At 35.4% G+C, this 16,329-nt stretch overlaps 1 protein-coding gene across 1 annotated transcript in view; it reads right to left on the reverse strand.

The window, feature by feature from the left end:
• The window catches only part of LOC111146351 (chromosome unknown C9orf84 homolog), a 72,656-nt gene that overhangs the window by 1,712 nt on the left and 54,615 nt on the right, over positions 1-16,329 (reverse strand). Inside the window, exons 21-24 of the mRNA XM_022501872.1 lie at positions 12,169-12,262; positions 6,585-6,716; positions 4,578-4,727; positions 2,842-3,805 (exon numbers count right to left, since the gene is read on the reverse strand). Coding sequence (XP_022357580.1) covers positions 2,842-3,805; positions 4,578-4,727; positions 6,585-6,716; positions 12,169-12,262 — 1,340 coding nt within the window. The remainder of the gene's footprint in view (positions 1-2,841; positions 3,806-4,577; positions 4,728-6,584; positions 6,717-12,168; positions 12,263-16,329) is intronic.

A 16,329-nucleotide genomic window follows, 5' to 3' on the forward strand; every position in this document is an offset into this window, starting at 1 on the left:
AATTTCTGAGATCTTCTCATTGAGAAAATGGGAAGATTTTCCTATACATTGGGATGACCTAAGTTCAAGAACATATAGTAATTCACATGCTTGATTTGGTTCAAGATGGGAAAAAAATGGAATTTTTAATTCAGTTCACTTATGAAGCTGGAATAAACTTCATGTCAAAAATGTGACAGTACAAGTAAAGAACACAATAGGTTAATTGCATTATGAATATAGATATGAAAGTCATAAATAAATATTAGTAACCATATTCAACAACAAATTGAAAGAATCGCTCTTCCAAAGCCAATTAAGTTTATTACAGAATAATAAGAATGATTTAATATTAGTAGACCTATTATAATCCTTGACTTTAATGGATCAAAGGAGAAAACATATTTGATTTTCCCCAATAGGCACCAAAAAATATTTGGATAAAATTCGGAAACTATTCCTCACAGAAGTTCTTATAAAACTGGGATAGAATAGTTCCCATTAAGATCAGGAACAAAACAGGGGCGCCTGGGTGGCTCAGTTGGTTAAGCGACTGCCTTCAGCACAGGTCATGATCCTGGAGTCCTGGGATTGAGTCCCACATCAGGCTCCCAGCTCCACGGGGAGTCTGCTTCTCCCTCTGACCTTCTCCTCGCTCATGCTCTCTCTCACTGTCTCTCTCTTCTCTCAAATAAATAAATAAAATGTTAAAAAAAAAAAAGATCAGGAACAAAACAAATTATGATTATTAAATAGGATCAAATCCAAGTTTTGTGAGTCCTGGCGTTTATACAGTTGATCCTTGAACAATGAAGGTGTTAGGGATGCTGTCTCGCCCTACTCAAAAATCTAAATATAGCTTTCTTTTAAAGTAATCTCTGGGAGCACCTGGGTGGCTCAGTGGGTTAAGCCTCTGCCTTGAGCTCAGGTCATGATCTCAGGGTCCTGGGATCCAGCCCCGCATCGGGCTCTCTGCTCAGCAGGGAACCTGCTTCTCCTTCTCTCTCTGCCTGCCTCTCTGCCCACTTGTGGTCTCTGACTGTCAAATAAATAAATAAAATCTTTAAAAAAAAAATAATCTCTACATCCAACATGGGGCTCAAACTCATGACCCTGAGATCAAGAGTCACATGCTCCACCGACTGAGCCAGCAAGTCACCCCAAAATTCTATATATAACTTTTGACTTCTCTAATACTTAACTACTAAGAGCCTACTGTGGACTGGAAACCTTACTGATAACACAGTCAATTAACACATATTTTGTATGTTACATGTTTTATATACTGTATGCTTACAAGGAAGTAAGCTAGAGAAAAGAAATGTTATAAAGAAATCTTAAGGAAAATATATTTATAGTACCATATTGTATTTATCAAAAACTCCGTGTGTAAGTGGACCCACGCAGTTCAAACCTGTGTTTTTCAGGGGTCAACTGTACAGGTTGGGAGGTCCTCTTTATTTTATTTTATTCTTTACTTAATTTTTATTTATTATTATTATTTAATCCCAGTATAGTTAACATACAGTGTTATATTAGTTTCAGGTGTACAATATAGAGATTTATCCAAACCCATATATTACTCAGTGCTTGTCATGGCAAGTGAACTCTTTAATCCCCATCCCCTATTTCACCCATCCACCCACCTCCTCTCTGGTGACATCAGTTTGTTCTCTGTAGTTAAGGGTATGTTTCTTGGTTTGTCTTTTTTTTTCTTGTTCCTTTGTTTTGTTTCTTAAATTCCACATATGGGTGAGATCATATGGTACTTGGGGAGGTCTTCTTTTAACAAAACAAAGAATACCAGATTTTCTGGGAGTCCCTCAAGCCTCACAAAAGGGCCTCTGCAAAAAAGGAGCTTTGAAGTTTAAGCTTCTCCCCTTTTTATTTATTTTTTTCCTATCGTGGTAAGGCTACATTTGTATGGCCATTAGAACTTAATATTTTGTTCTAGATGTTCAAGCCAATGTAATAAATGACATAGAAAATAGAGGTACAAGAGGTATCTTTTCCAGGAAAGAGAAAACTGTCCTTTTAAAAATTGATATGATTAGGGGCGCCTGGGTGGCTCAGTGGGTTAAAGCCTCTGCCTTTGGCTCAGGTCATGATCCCTGGGATCAAGCCCTGCATTGGGCTCTCTGCTCGGCAGGGAGACTGCTTCCCTTCCTCTCTCTCTGCCTGTCTCTGCCTACTTGTGATCTCTGTCAAAAAAAAATTTTTTTTTGATATGATTAAACGTTCAGAAGCATCAAATGTAAAGTAGAGCTAATAGTAGTATTTATCTGATATCTATTTAATAGTATTCTCAGAATTCAGTAATCTGCATAAAGGGCCTAGAAGGGCATCTGGCCTATAATAAGCTCTTAATAAAGGTTATCCCATTAAATATTCCTGCCCAACAAAGAAGTTAATTTTCTAATTCATTGATTTCTCTGGTTAATCTTTGCTAATTTTATAGTGTTCAGCTTTACTTAGACTTATTCTAAGGTTTTATTTTTAACTTCTTAAATTGAATGCTTAGTTCATCTAAAGCTATAAGAATTTGACATATTTTGTTTCCATTTATTTTCTTAGATGTCTATAATTAGAATTTTGATTTTCTTTTTGACTCCAAAGTTATTGAAGATTCTTTAAGTATATTAATTAAAGCAAACTTTTTTTTTAAATTTAGAGATGATTCTATCTTTTAATATTACATCTGTAAGGGGTACCTGGCTGGCTTATGTTGGGATGGCATGTGACTCTTGATCTTGGAATCATGAGTTTGGGTCCCACACTGGGTGTCGATATTGGAAAAAGAATAAATAAACTTAAAAAAAAATTACATCTCTGAGTAGTTTTATTAACATTAGGTAGTGTTACCTGGTAATGATTTCTTGTCTCCTGAGTTAGATGAGGAGTCAGAGTGCCTCTTCTGTCCTAAACATTTTCCAGCTCTTTGTTGGAAATAAAGACTGCTGAATTCTTGTTGATTTACATTAGGATCAGAAGCACAAAATAAATCCAAACTGGGGGCAGACGGTAATTCTTTCCAGGAAGTCCTTTTAGTCCCAGCATTTGACCTTTCACATATGAAGTCTTCTAACTCATCAGATAGGCATTTTTGCTGATTAGTGAATAAATTATCTTCCTGAGAGTACCATTTGTCACATGCAGTCTGCTTTGCACCATATTTTAAGTTGAATGAGTGATTCTTTTGTTCCCATACATCTTTCTTAAAGTTCCAGGGAAGAGGAGATTGGGAGCCTTCTAGTGAAAAGCTAGGGGCAGACACTTCTTTATTTATATGTCCTTTTGCATCATGTGTTCCCTTTTTCTGGTAATTTATAAAATTAGGGGCAACTCTCTTCTGAGTGTCAATTGGTGATACTATGTTTTCATAGTTTATTTGTGTTAGATCCAAACAAAAGACATCTGACTCTGAATCATTTTGGTTTTGAAAGGAGTTACCAGCTACATTCCTTGATTCTGTATTAATCAGGAAAGGATTATGCACTATGTTTGGGTTACAACTGGAGTCTTTCCAGCAGCTGGCCTGATTGTAAGAAGTCACAGGTGGTAAAACGCATGGCATTTCTCTTAGTTCCATAAGGGAAGAGTTATAGTTTGAAGAGCTGTTTGTGTCTCCGTGCACTGCCTCTCCTATATCTGAAAAGTGGTAATCTTCATTATGTCCTTGAAAGACAGAGTTTGAAGAGCCAGAAGCTGAACTCTGGGAGGTGAAGGTACTAGTCTGATTTCCATTTTCCTGAGGTGATGGACTTTGAGGTGAGTTTGTTATGGAAGAAGAACTAATCTTGAATAAGGAAGTGATGCTACAAAAATGCTAAAAATTTTTAAAAATTAATTAATATAATACAAATACAATATAAACATCAGTCAAGTAATATAAACAAATATAACATAAACATTAGTCAAGTAAATATAAATAACAATGCTTATCTATATGTAAAGAAAGTAAAATATAAGTAAAATAAAATAAAAATAAATAATATATAAATATAAATATAAAATATAAATATACATATAAAATATATAAAATAAAATATTAAATAAATAAATAAATAAATAAATAAATAAAATAAAAATATAAATAAGTAGGGTATTATAGTGATCCTTGTCGTAAGAACAGAATTAGGCTCCATTAAAAGAAAAACTTATTATAATTAGAAAATCCATTTTCTAATCCAATTTCTAATCCATTTTCTAATCATAATTTAATAGAGTTTTGAGTTATACAAGTTATACATGAATACCATCTGCTTGATAAATATTTAAAATTTTTACCAATAAGGGCTAAAGTTTTCTTTATTATTATAATGAAGGGCATCAGGATTGTAAGCACATATGAATAGAGTGTGTGATCACATACTTGTGGGCACAATAACATTTCAAAATAATTTAAAGTGTGATAAACTGTACTGAATTATCTATATAGGATAGCTTGAGAATTCTATGTGAAATTTAGTTCAAGTAAATTATTTCTTTGCTACATGAAGTCCAAAACAATTAATCTTGGATACCTTCATTTTGAAAACTGCTACGGTAAGTGGAAAGGAAATAAACTCATGTAAGACTACGGAATTCAAATAACTAACCTTTAACACTTTTTCTGGAACTTCAGGTAAAAGCTCCTGAAGTTGACACAGAGTTGCCAATAATATCCAGTGCAGTGAATGTCCTTTATTTAACATGAGCTGAGCCACCAATGGGTTAATACATGGAAAATCAAGTAAGTACATTTCTTCCTAGAAAAGAGTTTAAAGGAATAATCAGCCACTAGTCATTTGCAAATGACCCATTTTATTCTGCTCAATCTAGCATATTAAATTTTTTGTCATTGCATCTCTCCTCAATTTGAGATGTCTGGGAAATAAGTATGGCTAGTAGGGAAAGGAACTTCTTTGGCAGTTAAGATTCATATGCTCTCAGAATTAAGAAAGATCTTAAAGTTCATTCACTTAAATCACTCATCCAAAAAATTTTATTACAGTTCATCTCCTTTGAATGACAACTGTTTTACCTAATGGTAGATTTTCTAATGAGAAATGTTTTCTAATGAGAAAAGGGGACTTTTATAACTCAAGATTTCTTTAGCTATCCCTTTGTAGGCCATATACCACTATCACTATTTGATTAAGATGAACCATATTTATGAGAAACCATGTTTATGATACTTTCAGGAAAGCCTTGCTGTGAAGAGTATAGAAGAACTTGTGTCGACCATAACTGACCTTAATGGTCTAAAAATGTGTGTTTTCAGAGAGATCTCATAAAAGTCTAGAAATATAGCAGCCATGTTTTACTATTACTGCATTTCGTTTTCTTTCTGCATTACACTGGCTTTTTGCACCCTCTTTGATTTTATCAAATGACAGACATGTGGGTAGATTAGACATGCCTTGGTGAGAGAGAACCTGCACAGACATACATACATCCATAATTAATTATACCCATACATGCTGATAGTACTATTTTCTGTTTAGGCATATAAAAATTCTATAATTTAATAAATATGAATGTTTGATGAACGTATATGAGTACATTAATATTTTATTAAATTTATTTGCTTTATAATTTTATTTTTTAAATAGGTAAAATAGTCACATGGTTCAAAATTCAAAAGGTACTAAAAGGTGTGCAGTAAAAACTCTCATCCTAACCCATTTTCCTAGTTTTCTCTGGAGATAACTAATGTTATCATTTCTTGATATCCTTGCAGAGATGTTTTATTCATTTACAAACACTTATAAATATTAATTTCCTTTGTTTTATACAAGTGGTAGTATACAAGCTCTATGCTGCAACTTCATTTTTCATGTAATACATCTTGAAGATCAATCCATATTAGTATGTAAAAAGCTTCTTTTTTTTTTACATTTTCATGATTTGAATATATTTAAAAAAAGGTAACAAAGATACTAGGTTGGTATAAGAACTTGGAAATATTTATGCTTAAACAAAAGGAATTTCTAAAAATTAATCAATCTCAAAAATATTTCAAAACTCTACTTTCAGTTTCAATTATGTAACTGAATTACTGAAAAAATGGAAGGATGTAATTTTGCTGTACTCATGTTTACTACTCTTAAATGTTTAAATTTAGGAACTAGAAAAAGTTATCTTTTGAAAATATTAGACATTAAAGTCATTATATCACACTATAATACACTTGATTTGAAAGTTCATTATAAAAGATCTCATTAAAATACTTCTGTGAGGGGTGCCTGGGTGGCTCAGTGGGTTAAAGCCTCTGCCTTCGGCTCAGGTCATGGTCCCAGGGTCCTGGAATCGAGCCCCACATCGGGCTCTCTGCTCAGCAGGGAGCCTGCTTCCTCCTCTCTCTCTCTACCTGCGTCTCTGCCTACTTGTGATCTCTATCTGTCAAATAAATAAATAAAATCTTTAAAAAAAAATACTTCTGTGAAGTTGAAAAATACCCATGATTCTGGAAAATGATCTAAATAAATGTTGTACATATGGTTACTGCTATATATGCTCATGCAAACATTAACGGACAAAAATAAGCTACCAAAAAGAGAATTCCAGTACATGTATTTATATTTGCCTTGCAAATATCTAATTTACATATTTAGGAAATGAACCTTAGATGGTGAAACTTCAAGCCAGGATTTATCCAACCATTCACGAGGATCTCTCTTCGAGGTCATTAAATTGTGATCAGCAATTTGCCGAATTATCAGTGCAGCCTCTTCCACTCCTGGGGCAATTATAAGCTAAAATATATTTTTTATATATTAGATTATAGGAAATATTAGGAAGCAAAATATATAATTCAGAAATTGTTTGTAATTAGAAGAAAAAAAGCCCAGCAGATTTCCATCTTTGAATATAATTTTAGATATAATTTACTAAAATATGTGAAAGCCAGCATATTTTGTGAGGATAAGCAGTTTTCTTTCCTTCTTTAAATATGATATCCTTATAGTTTTCCAATTTTTGGAGCTAAATTTCTTCATTTCCATTTTGTATTTATTAATAAATTTATTAAAAATTTGGATGCTGTTTATAATATTTATTATTTTTGTTTTTTCCAAGTTAAATCTAGCAGTTCTCAAAAATAAGAATTTAAGGGGCACCTGGGTGGCTCTGTTGGTTAGGTGTTTGCCTCCAACTTAGGTCATGATCCTGGGATCCTGGGATCAAGTTGGGCATTGGGCTCCCTGATCCATGGGGAGACTGCTTCTCCCTCTCGCTCTGCTAGCCACTCCCTGTGCTTGTGCTAGCTCTCTCTTTGTCAAATAAATAAATAAAATCTTAAAAAAAAGAATTGGGGCACTTGGGTGGCTCAGTGGGTTAGGCCTCTGCCTTCAGCTGAGGTCATGATCCCAGGATCCTGGGATAGAGCCCCATGTCGGGCTCTCTGCTCAGCAGGGAGCCTGCTTCCCCCTCTCTCGGCCTGCCTCTCTGCCTACTTGTGATCTCTCTCTGTTAAATAAATAAATAAAATCTTTAAAAATAAATAAATAAAATAAATAAGAATTTATTTTTTAAAAAGATATGATTTTTCAAAATGATATTAGAAGATAAAGGATAGGGGCACCTGGGTGGCTCAGTGGGTTAAGCCTCTGCCTTCGGCTCAGGTCATGATCTCAGGGTCCTGGGATCGAGCCCTGCATCGGGCTCTCTGCTCAGCAGGGAGCCTGCTTCCTCCTCTCTCTCTGTCTGCCTCTCTGCCTACTTGTGATCTCTCTCTGTGTCAAATAAATAAATAAAAATCTAAAAAAAACAAAGATAAAAGATATTTGCCAATGAATTTGATGCTGTATTTGATGCTAATGAAAAACATTATTTTTTGAAAGATTTTATTTATTTGACAGCACACGCAGGGGGAGCAGCAGGCAGAGGGCAAGGGAGAAGCAGGGAGTCCAATGCAGGGCACTATCCCAGGACCCTGGGATCATGACCTGAGCGGAATGTAGATGCTTAACCAACTGAGCCACCCAGGCACCCCAAAAAGGAAGAAGTTTTGATTTAGAATATTTTGGGAATTGTTCCATCCAATACTGGCTTATTTGATGCTAAGCTCTGTGTGTGTTAAACCTAACTCTAAAAAAAATTTTCTTAATATCTCCTACTTCCTGTCTGTCACTTGTGTGTTTCCTCCATGCCTTTCTTTCGAAATGTCAGCCTTTTTCGTCTGCTTTCAGTTCCATTTTTTACTTCTTCATCTTTTAGATTCAGTTGAAGTAAAAATAGTCCATGGGTTAGCAGGCTTTTTTAAAAAAAAAAAAACTTATTTATTTAATTTACAGAGAGAGGAGGTTGGGGAAGAGGGAGAGGGAGAGAGAGTCTTAAGCAGACTCTGTGCTAAGCAAAGAGCCCAACAGATGGCTCAGTCTCAAGACCCCAAGATCATGAGTGGAGCCCAAACCAAGGGCCAGTGGCTCAACTAACTACCGCCCAGGCACCCTAGTCCATGGGTTAGCAGTTTAATGTGAATAGGAAACACTGCCCTAAACAATCATATCTTAGAAATATAAAAATCCTGTCCTGTAGTGAAAATTCAAGAAACAAAGACTGTACAAACCTCATAAAATAATTATGACAATATTTTCTTTCACAAGATAACAAAAAAACTGTTAGTACATAAAACTGGGGAGTATATGTATTCTAAAGAAGGATTTTCTTTAAATTATATTAAGTAGGTATAATTTTTTTTCTTTTTTTTTGAGAGAGAGGGAGAGTAAGCAGTTGAGGAGAGAGGAGGAGGGGCAGAGTGAGAGGGAAAGAGAGAATCTTAAGCAGGCTCCATCTGCCGTGGACTGGGGAGCCTGACTAGGCCTCAACTCAGGCTCAATCTCATGACCCTGAGATCATGACCTGAGGTAAAATCAAGTCGGTTGCTTAACTGACTGAGTCACCCATGCACTCCAAATATGTATAGAGTGCACAGACATAAGAGTGTTTGATTCCAAATTAATTTTTTAAAAAGATTTATTTGACAGAGATCACAAGTAGGCAGAGAGGCAGGCAGAGAGAGAGGGGGAAGCAGGCTCCCCGCCGAGCAGAGAGCCCGATGTGGGGCTCGATCCTAGGACCCTGGGATCATGAACTGAGCTGAACGCAGAGGCTTTAACCTACTGAGCCATCCAGGTGCCCCTCCAAATTAATTTTATTGCAGTTTTGGATATTTTAAGAAGATCTGATGCTTTTATTTAAATATAAAAAGGCACAATTTTATGGTGATGGTAATGAATATTACCTTAATTTATTAGGCAAGAATTCTGGAGTTCATGGCTAGACTTTAGGAGATTCAGGAACCTCAACATTATTTTCAAAATTTTTCATATATGTTTATCTATGCTTTTTTCTGTAAAAGGAGCTAATAACAAATTTATAGAACTTTTTGACATTAGAATAAAATACAGCATAACACTACTAGCAGTATTTTCTTTTAGCTTAAGAAAATGTCGTTAAGGGGCGCCTGGGTGGCTCAGTGGGTTAAGCCTCTGCCTTCGGCTCAGGTAATGGTCCCAGGGTCCTGGGATCGAGCCCTACATCCAGCTCTCTGCTGAGCAGGGAGCCTGCTTCCCCCTCTCTCTCTGCCTGCCTCTCCACCTACTTGTGATCTCTGTCTGTTAAATAAATAAAAAAATATTAAAATTTTTAAAAATAAATAAATAAATAAAAGAAAAAATGTCGTTAAACTTCTTAATGTTTCCTTTATGGCTAGGTCTTTAGATGCCTAAAAAAAATTTTTTTTACATCCATACTGATGTGCTCTAACAGGCCCAAAGCCATATTACTAAATTCAGTAAACTAAAGCAACAATATACTCTAAAATAATATGAGTCTAGGGAACCACTTGTATTTTCATTAATTTATTTATTTTTAAGATTTTATTTATTTATTTGACAGAGAGAGCAAGAGAGCACAAGCAGGCAGAGCAGCAGAGGGAGAGGGAGAAGCAGGCTCCCCCTGAGCAGGGAGCTGGATACAGGGCTCTATCCCAGGACCCTGGGATCGTGACCTGAGCAGAAGGCTGTTGCTTAACCACCTGAGCCACCCAGGCGCCCCTTTAATGTGGTAATGTCATCAAGTCAGGAGAATAGAAGGCTTGAGTACTGGTGACATACTGATAATAGAGCAAACTGGTATTTGTTTCTTAAATTCTATGGAAAAACTGATCTACTTTTTATGTATATGTATTATTATGTATAACTTGAAAAGCTCTTGGAATAGTTTGATTCAGGTGGGAGCAGACTTTTGTTTGGAATGGATTGTGCCTGGGCATACTTCCTGTGTCATCCCTAAATGCCTTCCTTGGAACATGTCCTCTTTGGGCCATGTCACTGTACCTGAACAGAGCAGTGCTCACTAGTATCATATAACCCATATATTGTGGAATAAAATGATTCCCTGAAGGATATTTTGCAAATAACTGCTTAGCATTAGCTGAAAAGAGGCTGGTTAAGTAGTGAAACCACACTTGAATGGGTAAGGGAAATATACTTACATTTGCCATTCACTGATAACTTTTCCAAGAATTTTATTTCAATGTTTAATATGCATCACAGGATCAAAATGATTAGGATTCTATTTCAAATAGATAATTTGTTAATTTTCTTAACAGGTTGTACTTTGATTTAATTCTATTCAGTAGATGTTTGTTGAACATTTTTACTGTGTACAAAGTACTGTGCTGGATGCTATACATTTTTCAAAGAAAAAGGTTCTTCCCTCCAGAGTGGAAGGCATATGAATGAATACATCACGCTACCATAAAGATATGAAGTGCTCTTGCGAGAACAGGAGGAGAGATTTATCTTGAGAGGGCAGACTTGGGACACATTTCTTAATGGAGGTAGTGTTTGAGCTGGGCAACAAAAGATATAACTCAAAGGCTAGCAGTAGGAGGAAGGGGGAGACAGCGTGTGATGACATGTTTGTGGACTGGCTGACTGTGATAGTGTGGACATATTCAGGAAATAGTGAGTAGGATGATGCTAAAGGAAGAATTACTAGGGGCCAAATTATGAAGTTTGAATCCAGATGAGTTTGATCTCTATTTTGAATGAATTAGGGAGCTACGAAAGGTCTTTCGAGCAAGAAAATTTGATTTAACAACACATATTATCAAGAGTCTACTACATACTTGGTGCTGTGCTGGGTGCCAGGAACAAGAAAACAAACATGTTTCCTTTCTTTCAGGAGTTTACAGTTCAGGAAGTGAAATGTTCACAGCTTTATTTCAGAAATGTAATTGGTGTGAATCTATATTATGCACCGAAGGAGGACAACTAGAAATAAGGAGATTAGTCAGGAAGTTGCTTTAAAACTCTAAAAGAGAGACGAAGGTCTGAATTTGGGGAAAAGCAGTAGGAGTAGAATGAGACACATGTTCTAGGGAGACATTGCAGCTACAGATTAAGTTATAGTACTAATGCCATAAACTAAGTTTGGGGAGAATGAGAAGTTGTGTTTTGGACATATATTATTTGAGGCACCTGTTGGATATTCATGTAGAGATTTCCAGTAGAATGCCAGAATATTGGTGCAGACCTTAAAAAAAGTCAAGAAATTTTTAAGAATTATACTCAGAAATGAAAGCTAAATTTGTGGGAATTTTGAACTTATTAGGAAAGAGTTAAAGTGGTAACAGAAGAGGAATGAGCCCTGAATTTGGGGGATTATCTAAATTTCATAATGGGACATTGAAAAAAGAACCAAGAAAGGACACTGGTTAGGGATCACTACAGCAGATAAAAGAAAGTATATGTTTCTTAAGTGAACATATTTGATCAATGCATATTTACTTTTATTCATATCCTGCCAAGCAGCAACTAAAAGATAAAATATGACTTTAAATTTTTTAAGGGCTTTAATATTTATTTATTTATTTTATTTTATTTATTTGAAAGAGAGAGAGCACAAGCAGGGGAAGCAGCAGAGGGAGGAGAAGCAGGCTCCCCGCTGAGCAAGGAGGCCACACACGGCTTGAACCCAGGACCCTTGGATCATGACCAGAGCCAAAGGCAGGATGCTCAACCAACTGAGCCACCCAGGTGCCCCAAGGGACCCTTCTTCTAGAACAGAAGTTTAAATGGCAAGAATATTAATTTTTCAGTTTATTATTTTAATATTTCTTTGCACTGGGCACTTGAATTTGAGTATAATTTTGGTTTATGAAAAATACTTATAAACAAACATTTAAAAAAAGAATACCTTTACATCCAGTTCTTCTGATTTTAGCCCAAATGATACCAAAGCTGCATAAATCAGTGCTAGATGATGAAGTGTTTTTTCTGTAAGATGGTACCTAAAAAAAAATTATATTACTATACTTATACTCATTTGATATCTGATTGTACCTATTAGAAGTTCAATTCTTTTTCCACATTTCATGTTATGAGAATAATGTGACTAAGTTAAAGCTTTGTGGCAGACTCAGCACTCTTTTAAGAAGATGTTTCCACCTCCGTTCTTTAACAATCCAGTTGAATCTAGGGGATGCTGCGAGTGTGTTTGAGGGGAGAAGTTTAACTCATCCCCTTACTGGCTCCAGGGATGGTTATCTGACTGACTCCAACTAAAATACTCTATATTCCTGGCTAAAGTAACAGGTTCAGATAGGAACACGTGACCAGAACCAGGATAACTAGAATCCTTCCTGGGTCGTTTCCTTGAACTGTTCGAAAAAACACTTTTTAAAATGATCATTATGTGATGTGATAGAGGTGTTAGCTAACCCTACAGTGATAATCATATTATAATATATAAATGTATCAAATCAGCATGTTGTAGACCTTAAACTTACACAATCTGGTATGTCAATCATATCAATTAAAAGAACACTCCTTTTTCCCCGCTATGGGTATTAAGCAGATCAGATGTGAGTCTTGAGCTATCTGCCTTGAGCTACTGACTTTATCCACTTTAAGTACCCTAAGCGCAAAAAAGGAAATTTATTGGTTCATACTACTAGGAAGTCCAGGAGAAGACATTATTGGATCCAGGGACTCAAACCATGTCATCAAGACAAGGTCTCCTTAATTTCTTGGCTCTTCTTTCCCCTGCTAGTTTTTTTTCCTCGGGTTAGCTTTTTCCATGAGTGGCTGACAAGAGTGGCTTACTGTGCTTAAACTATTTGTACAAACAATGTGGTTTCTGCTGAACACCTGCTTTTCTTCTTGGGAGTCTAGAATTTTAATATGTGCTAGGCAGAGAGTGCCTACATGATCAATCCTTAGTGAAAGCCCTGGTGATTGAGTCTCTAGTGAGTTTCCCTGGTACACAACACTTTACAAGTGTTGTCACAACTCTTTCCTGTGGAAATTAAGCATATTCTGTGTGATTCTACTAGGAGAAGATTCCTGGAAGCTTCCTTCTATCTTCCTCTGGATTTTGTTCCATGCACTTTTTCCCTTTGCTGATTTTGTTTGGTAACCATTTACTATAATAAATCATAGTCATGAGTATAAGTAAGGCCGAGTCCAGTGAATCCTTTTACCAAATCATCAAAAATGGGGGTAGTCTTGGGAACTCCTAACACATTTTCTTAAACAAGAACTAATGGCATGAACTACGAAGGTAATTCAAGCAATTTTATTTTGTATGTTGAATTTTCCTCATTTGGTCAGTTGATTAAGATATTTCTTAAACGTTTTATATATCTAAAAATATGGAACTGAGAAACCTAGAAGTCTGAAAATAGCTACATTTTATAATAATATCTTATTGTAAATAAATAACTCTTCATATCCTGAACATCAAACTATCTCAGACTATTACATAACTGGGTTTTTTTCCCATGAAAATCTGGGTAAAAATAGGTGTGAATCCCTCTTTTTTGCTGTACTTCAATTATACCTCTGGAATATAGGTGACTAGCAATCTAAAAACAACCTAAATTTTTTTCCTAAACAGTTTTATCTATAAGATACTTCCAAGATCTTGAAAAAGTTAAATGCTTTACAAGTAAGTTCCAAGCTTAAAATGCTATACAGCCTTTACTAATATTCAAAATGAAGATTTTTAGACCTAAATTATTATTTTTATTTTTCAATTTTAGTAGTAAGGAAAAGCAAGGTTAAATGATTTGCTAGATGTTATTGTTATTAGAAAAAGAAATAAGAACCAAGGTGTTTGGACTCTTAAATTTTAACTTATACTTATGCCCCCCCCCATAATAATAATAATTGTATACAAAGAGCTTGTATATTGGAGCTGTATACTGACTGGAAAGTCAGTAAAGGAAAAGAAACCACAAATGCAATGTCAAATAAGGAAAGATCTCTATACCTTCTCTATACCTATCTCTATACCTTCTTTTTCTATACCTTCTAACTAAATAATATATAAAGACTTTACTTATTTGAGAGAGAGCGAGTGAGCACAAGCAGGAGGAGAGGCAGAGGGAGAGGGAGAAGCAGACTCCATGCTGAGCAGGGAGCCTGACACAGGGCTTGATTGCAGGATGGTGACCTGAACTGAAGGAAGATGCTTAACCAGCTGAGCCACCCAAGGCATGGCAGAATAAACAATACTTTAAAAACTTATACTATAAGTGATGTGGTATGTGTTATGAGATACTGCAGAGATGTAAAAAAAAAAAAAAGGAGACCAGTTTGCAATTTAGTAGGAAAGATCCATTCATTCAGTCAAGGAATATTTACCAAGTATCTACTATATGAAACAATGTGCAGTGCCATGGGGCAAGTACTCCAAAATGGTAATACAAAGCAAAATGTGATAAATATCAAAGAAGAGGAAAAGATAGAGAGCTAAGGAGTCCAAAGGATGGAGAGGATGGAGAGGTCACAATTAACTATCTATTTGTGTGCTTGAGATGGGGGTATTAAAGAAAGATAGAAAAAGTGATATTTGGGGATAGGTTTTGAAAAATAAGCATGATTCACCAGATCAAATAGTTGGAGGAGATAGAGAATATTGTAGAAAGAGAGAAATGTATCAGCAAAAGTAGAAGCAACAAAGGACCATATTTTTGAACCAATGAGCAATCCTTCTGGCTGAAATGGAAAACAGTGAAAATTAAGCCTGAAAATATAGGTCAGGATTATATTCTGAAGATTTTGAGTATTAGGGTGAATAGTATGTATGTATTCAGTAGATAATAGGGAAGTCAGTGAAGGCTTTTTTTTTTATCAGAGTGAAATAATAAGAGCTTGATTTTTGAAATATTAATCAAATGTATGATAGATTATGGAGAGTAACATGGAGAGCCATGAGGTGGGAAAATAGTTGGTAGTCTGTGTTAACAGTCTACATAAGATCTGAACTAAGATGTTGGTAATATAAATGGAGAGAGGGGATAGATAAAAAAGAGACTAGTGGTTATATCCATAAGATATGTTTTCTAACTTAGGTGACTAAAAGAAAGGCAAGTCATAAATAGCCAAAGGGCAAAAAAGAGGTGATATTGCTTCAGAAGGGATAGAAAATATAATGAACTCACCCTGGAACATGTTAAGTTTGAGAGTCTATAAAATATTAGGGTGAAAATATTTAATAGAAAATTAGAGAGACATGTCAGCAATTTCAAAGAGAGACTGCAGCTGCATATAAACATAATAATTATAGGCAAAAAATGCTAATTGAAGCTATGGCAATGAATAAGGTTTCTAATGGATTGAATAGAAGAAAAAAGAGAATTTAGATGGATCTGTGGAGACTGGGACAAGGAAGAAGAGGTAAAGACAGAGAAAGTGGTTAAAGAGAAGATCAAAACTGAAGTGTCATAGGACTGAAGAGCTTCAGATAAGGAAGCACTGACAACAGTCTTCAATACTGTAAAGCAGAGAAAGATAAAAATACTTTTTTGGAGGTGGAAGTGACACTGACAGACAGATTAGTATAGATGTAGGAAAAAAGCCAGACTGCAGAGAATAAAAAAAGGAGGTGGAAGCTGTGGGTTCATAAAATTTTGAGATGAAGGAAAGAAGGGACATATAATGATAACTTGAGCCAGTGTCTTGGCATGGATTTTTTGTAATTTTTAAGTTAAGCATGTCAATGAAAGAAAGATTAGCAAGGTGCTATTTAGTTGGTAAACTTAATAAGCATTTAGAGAGAAGTCATTTAAGAATGGGATCTTTTAACAGGCAAGTCAGAACTAAAAAGTAATAAAAAGTGAAACACTTAAAGCAGCAACTCTTAGTGAACTAGAGAAGGATGATCTGCACAGAATGTCCCCCAGAAATATATCTCCAATGTTCTGATTTGTTTTCCTTTCATTTTTTCCCCCCATTTATTTCCCTATGGGCACACCTCCACCTCGAAGATCCCTGACTCAATGCAAACTAGATAAGCAAGTGGAAAATTTGCATAGCTACTTTTATTCAAAGAGGAAGACCAAATAACTTAAGA

This window comes from Enhydra lutris, unplaced genomic scaffold (genome assembly GCF_002288905.1).
Source record: "Enhydra lutris kenyoni isolate GAN:26980312 unplaced genomic scaffold, ASM228890v2 scaffoldscaffold13, whole genome shotgun sequence".
In the NCBI taxonomy this organism is placed as follows: Eukaryota; Metazoa; Chordata; class Mammalia; order Carnivora; family Mustelidae; genus Enhydra; species Enhydra lutris.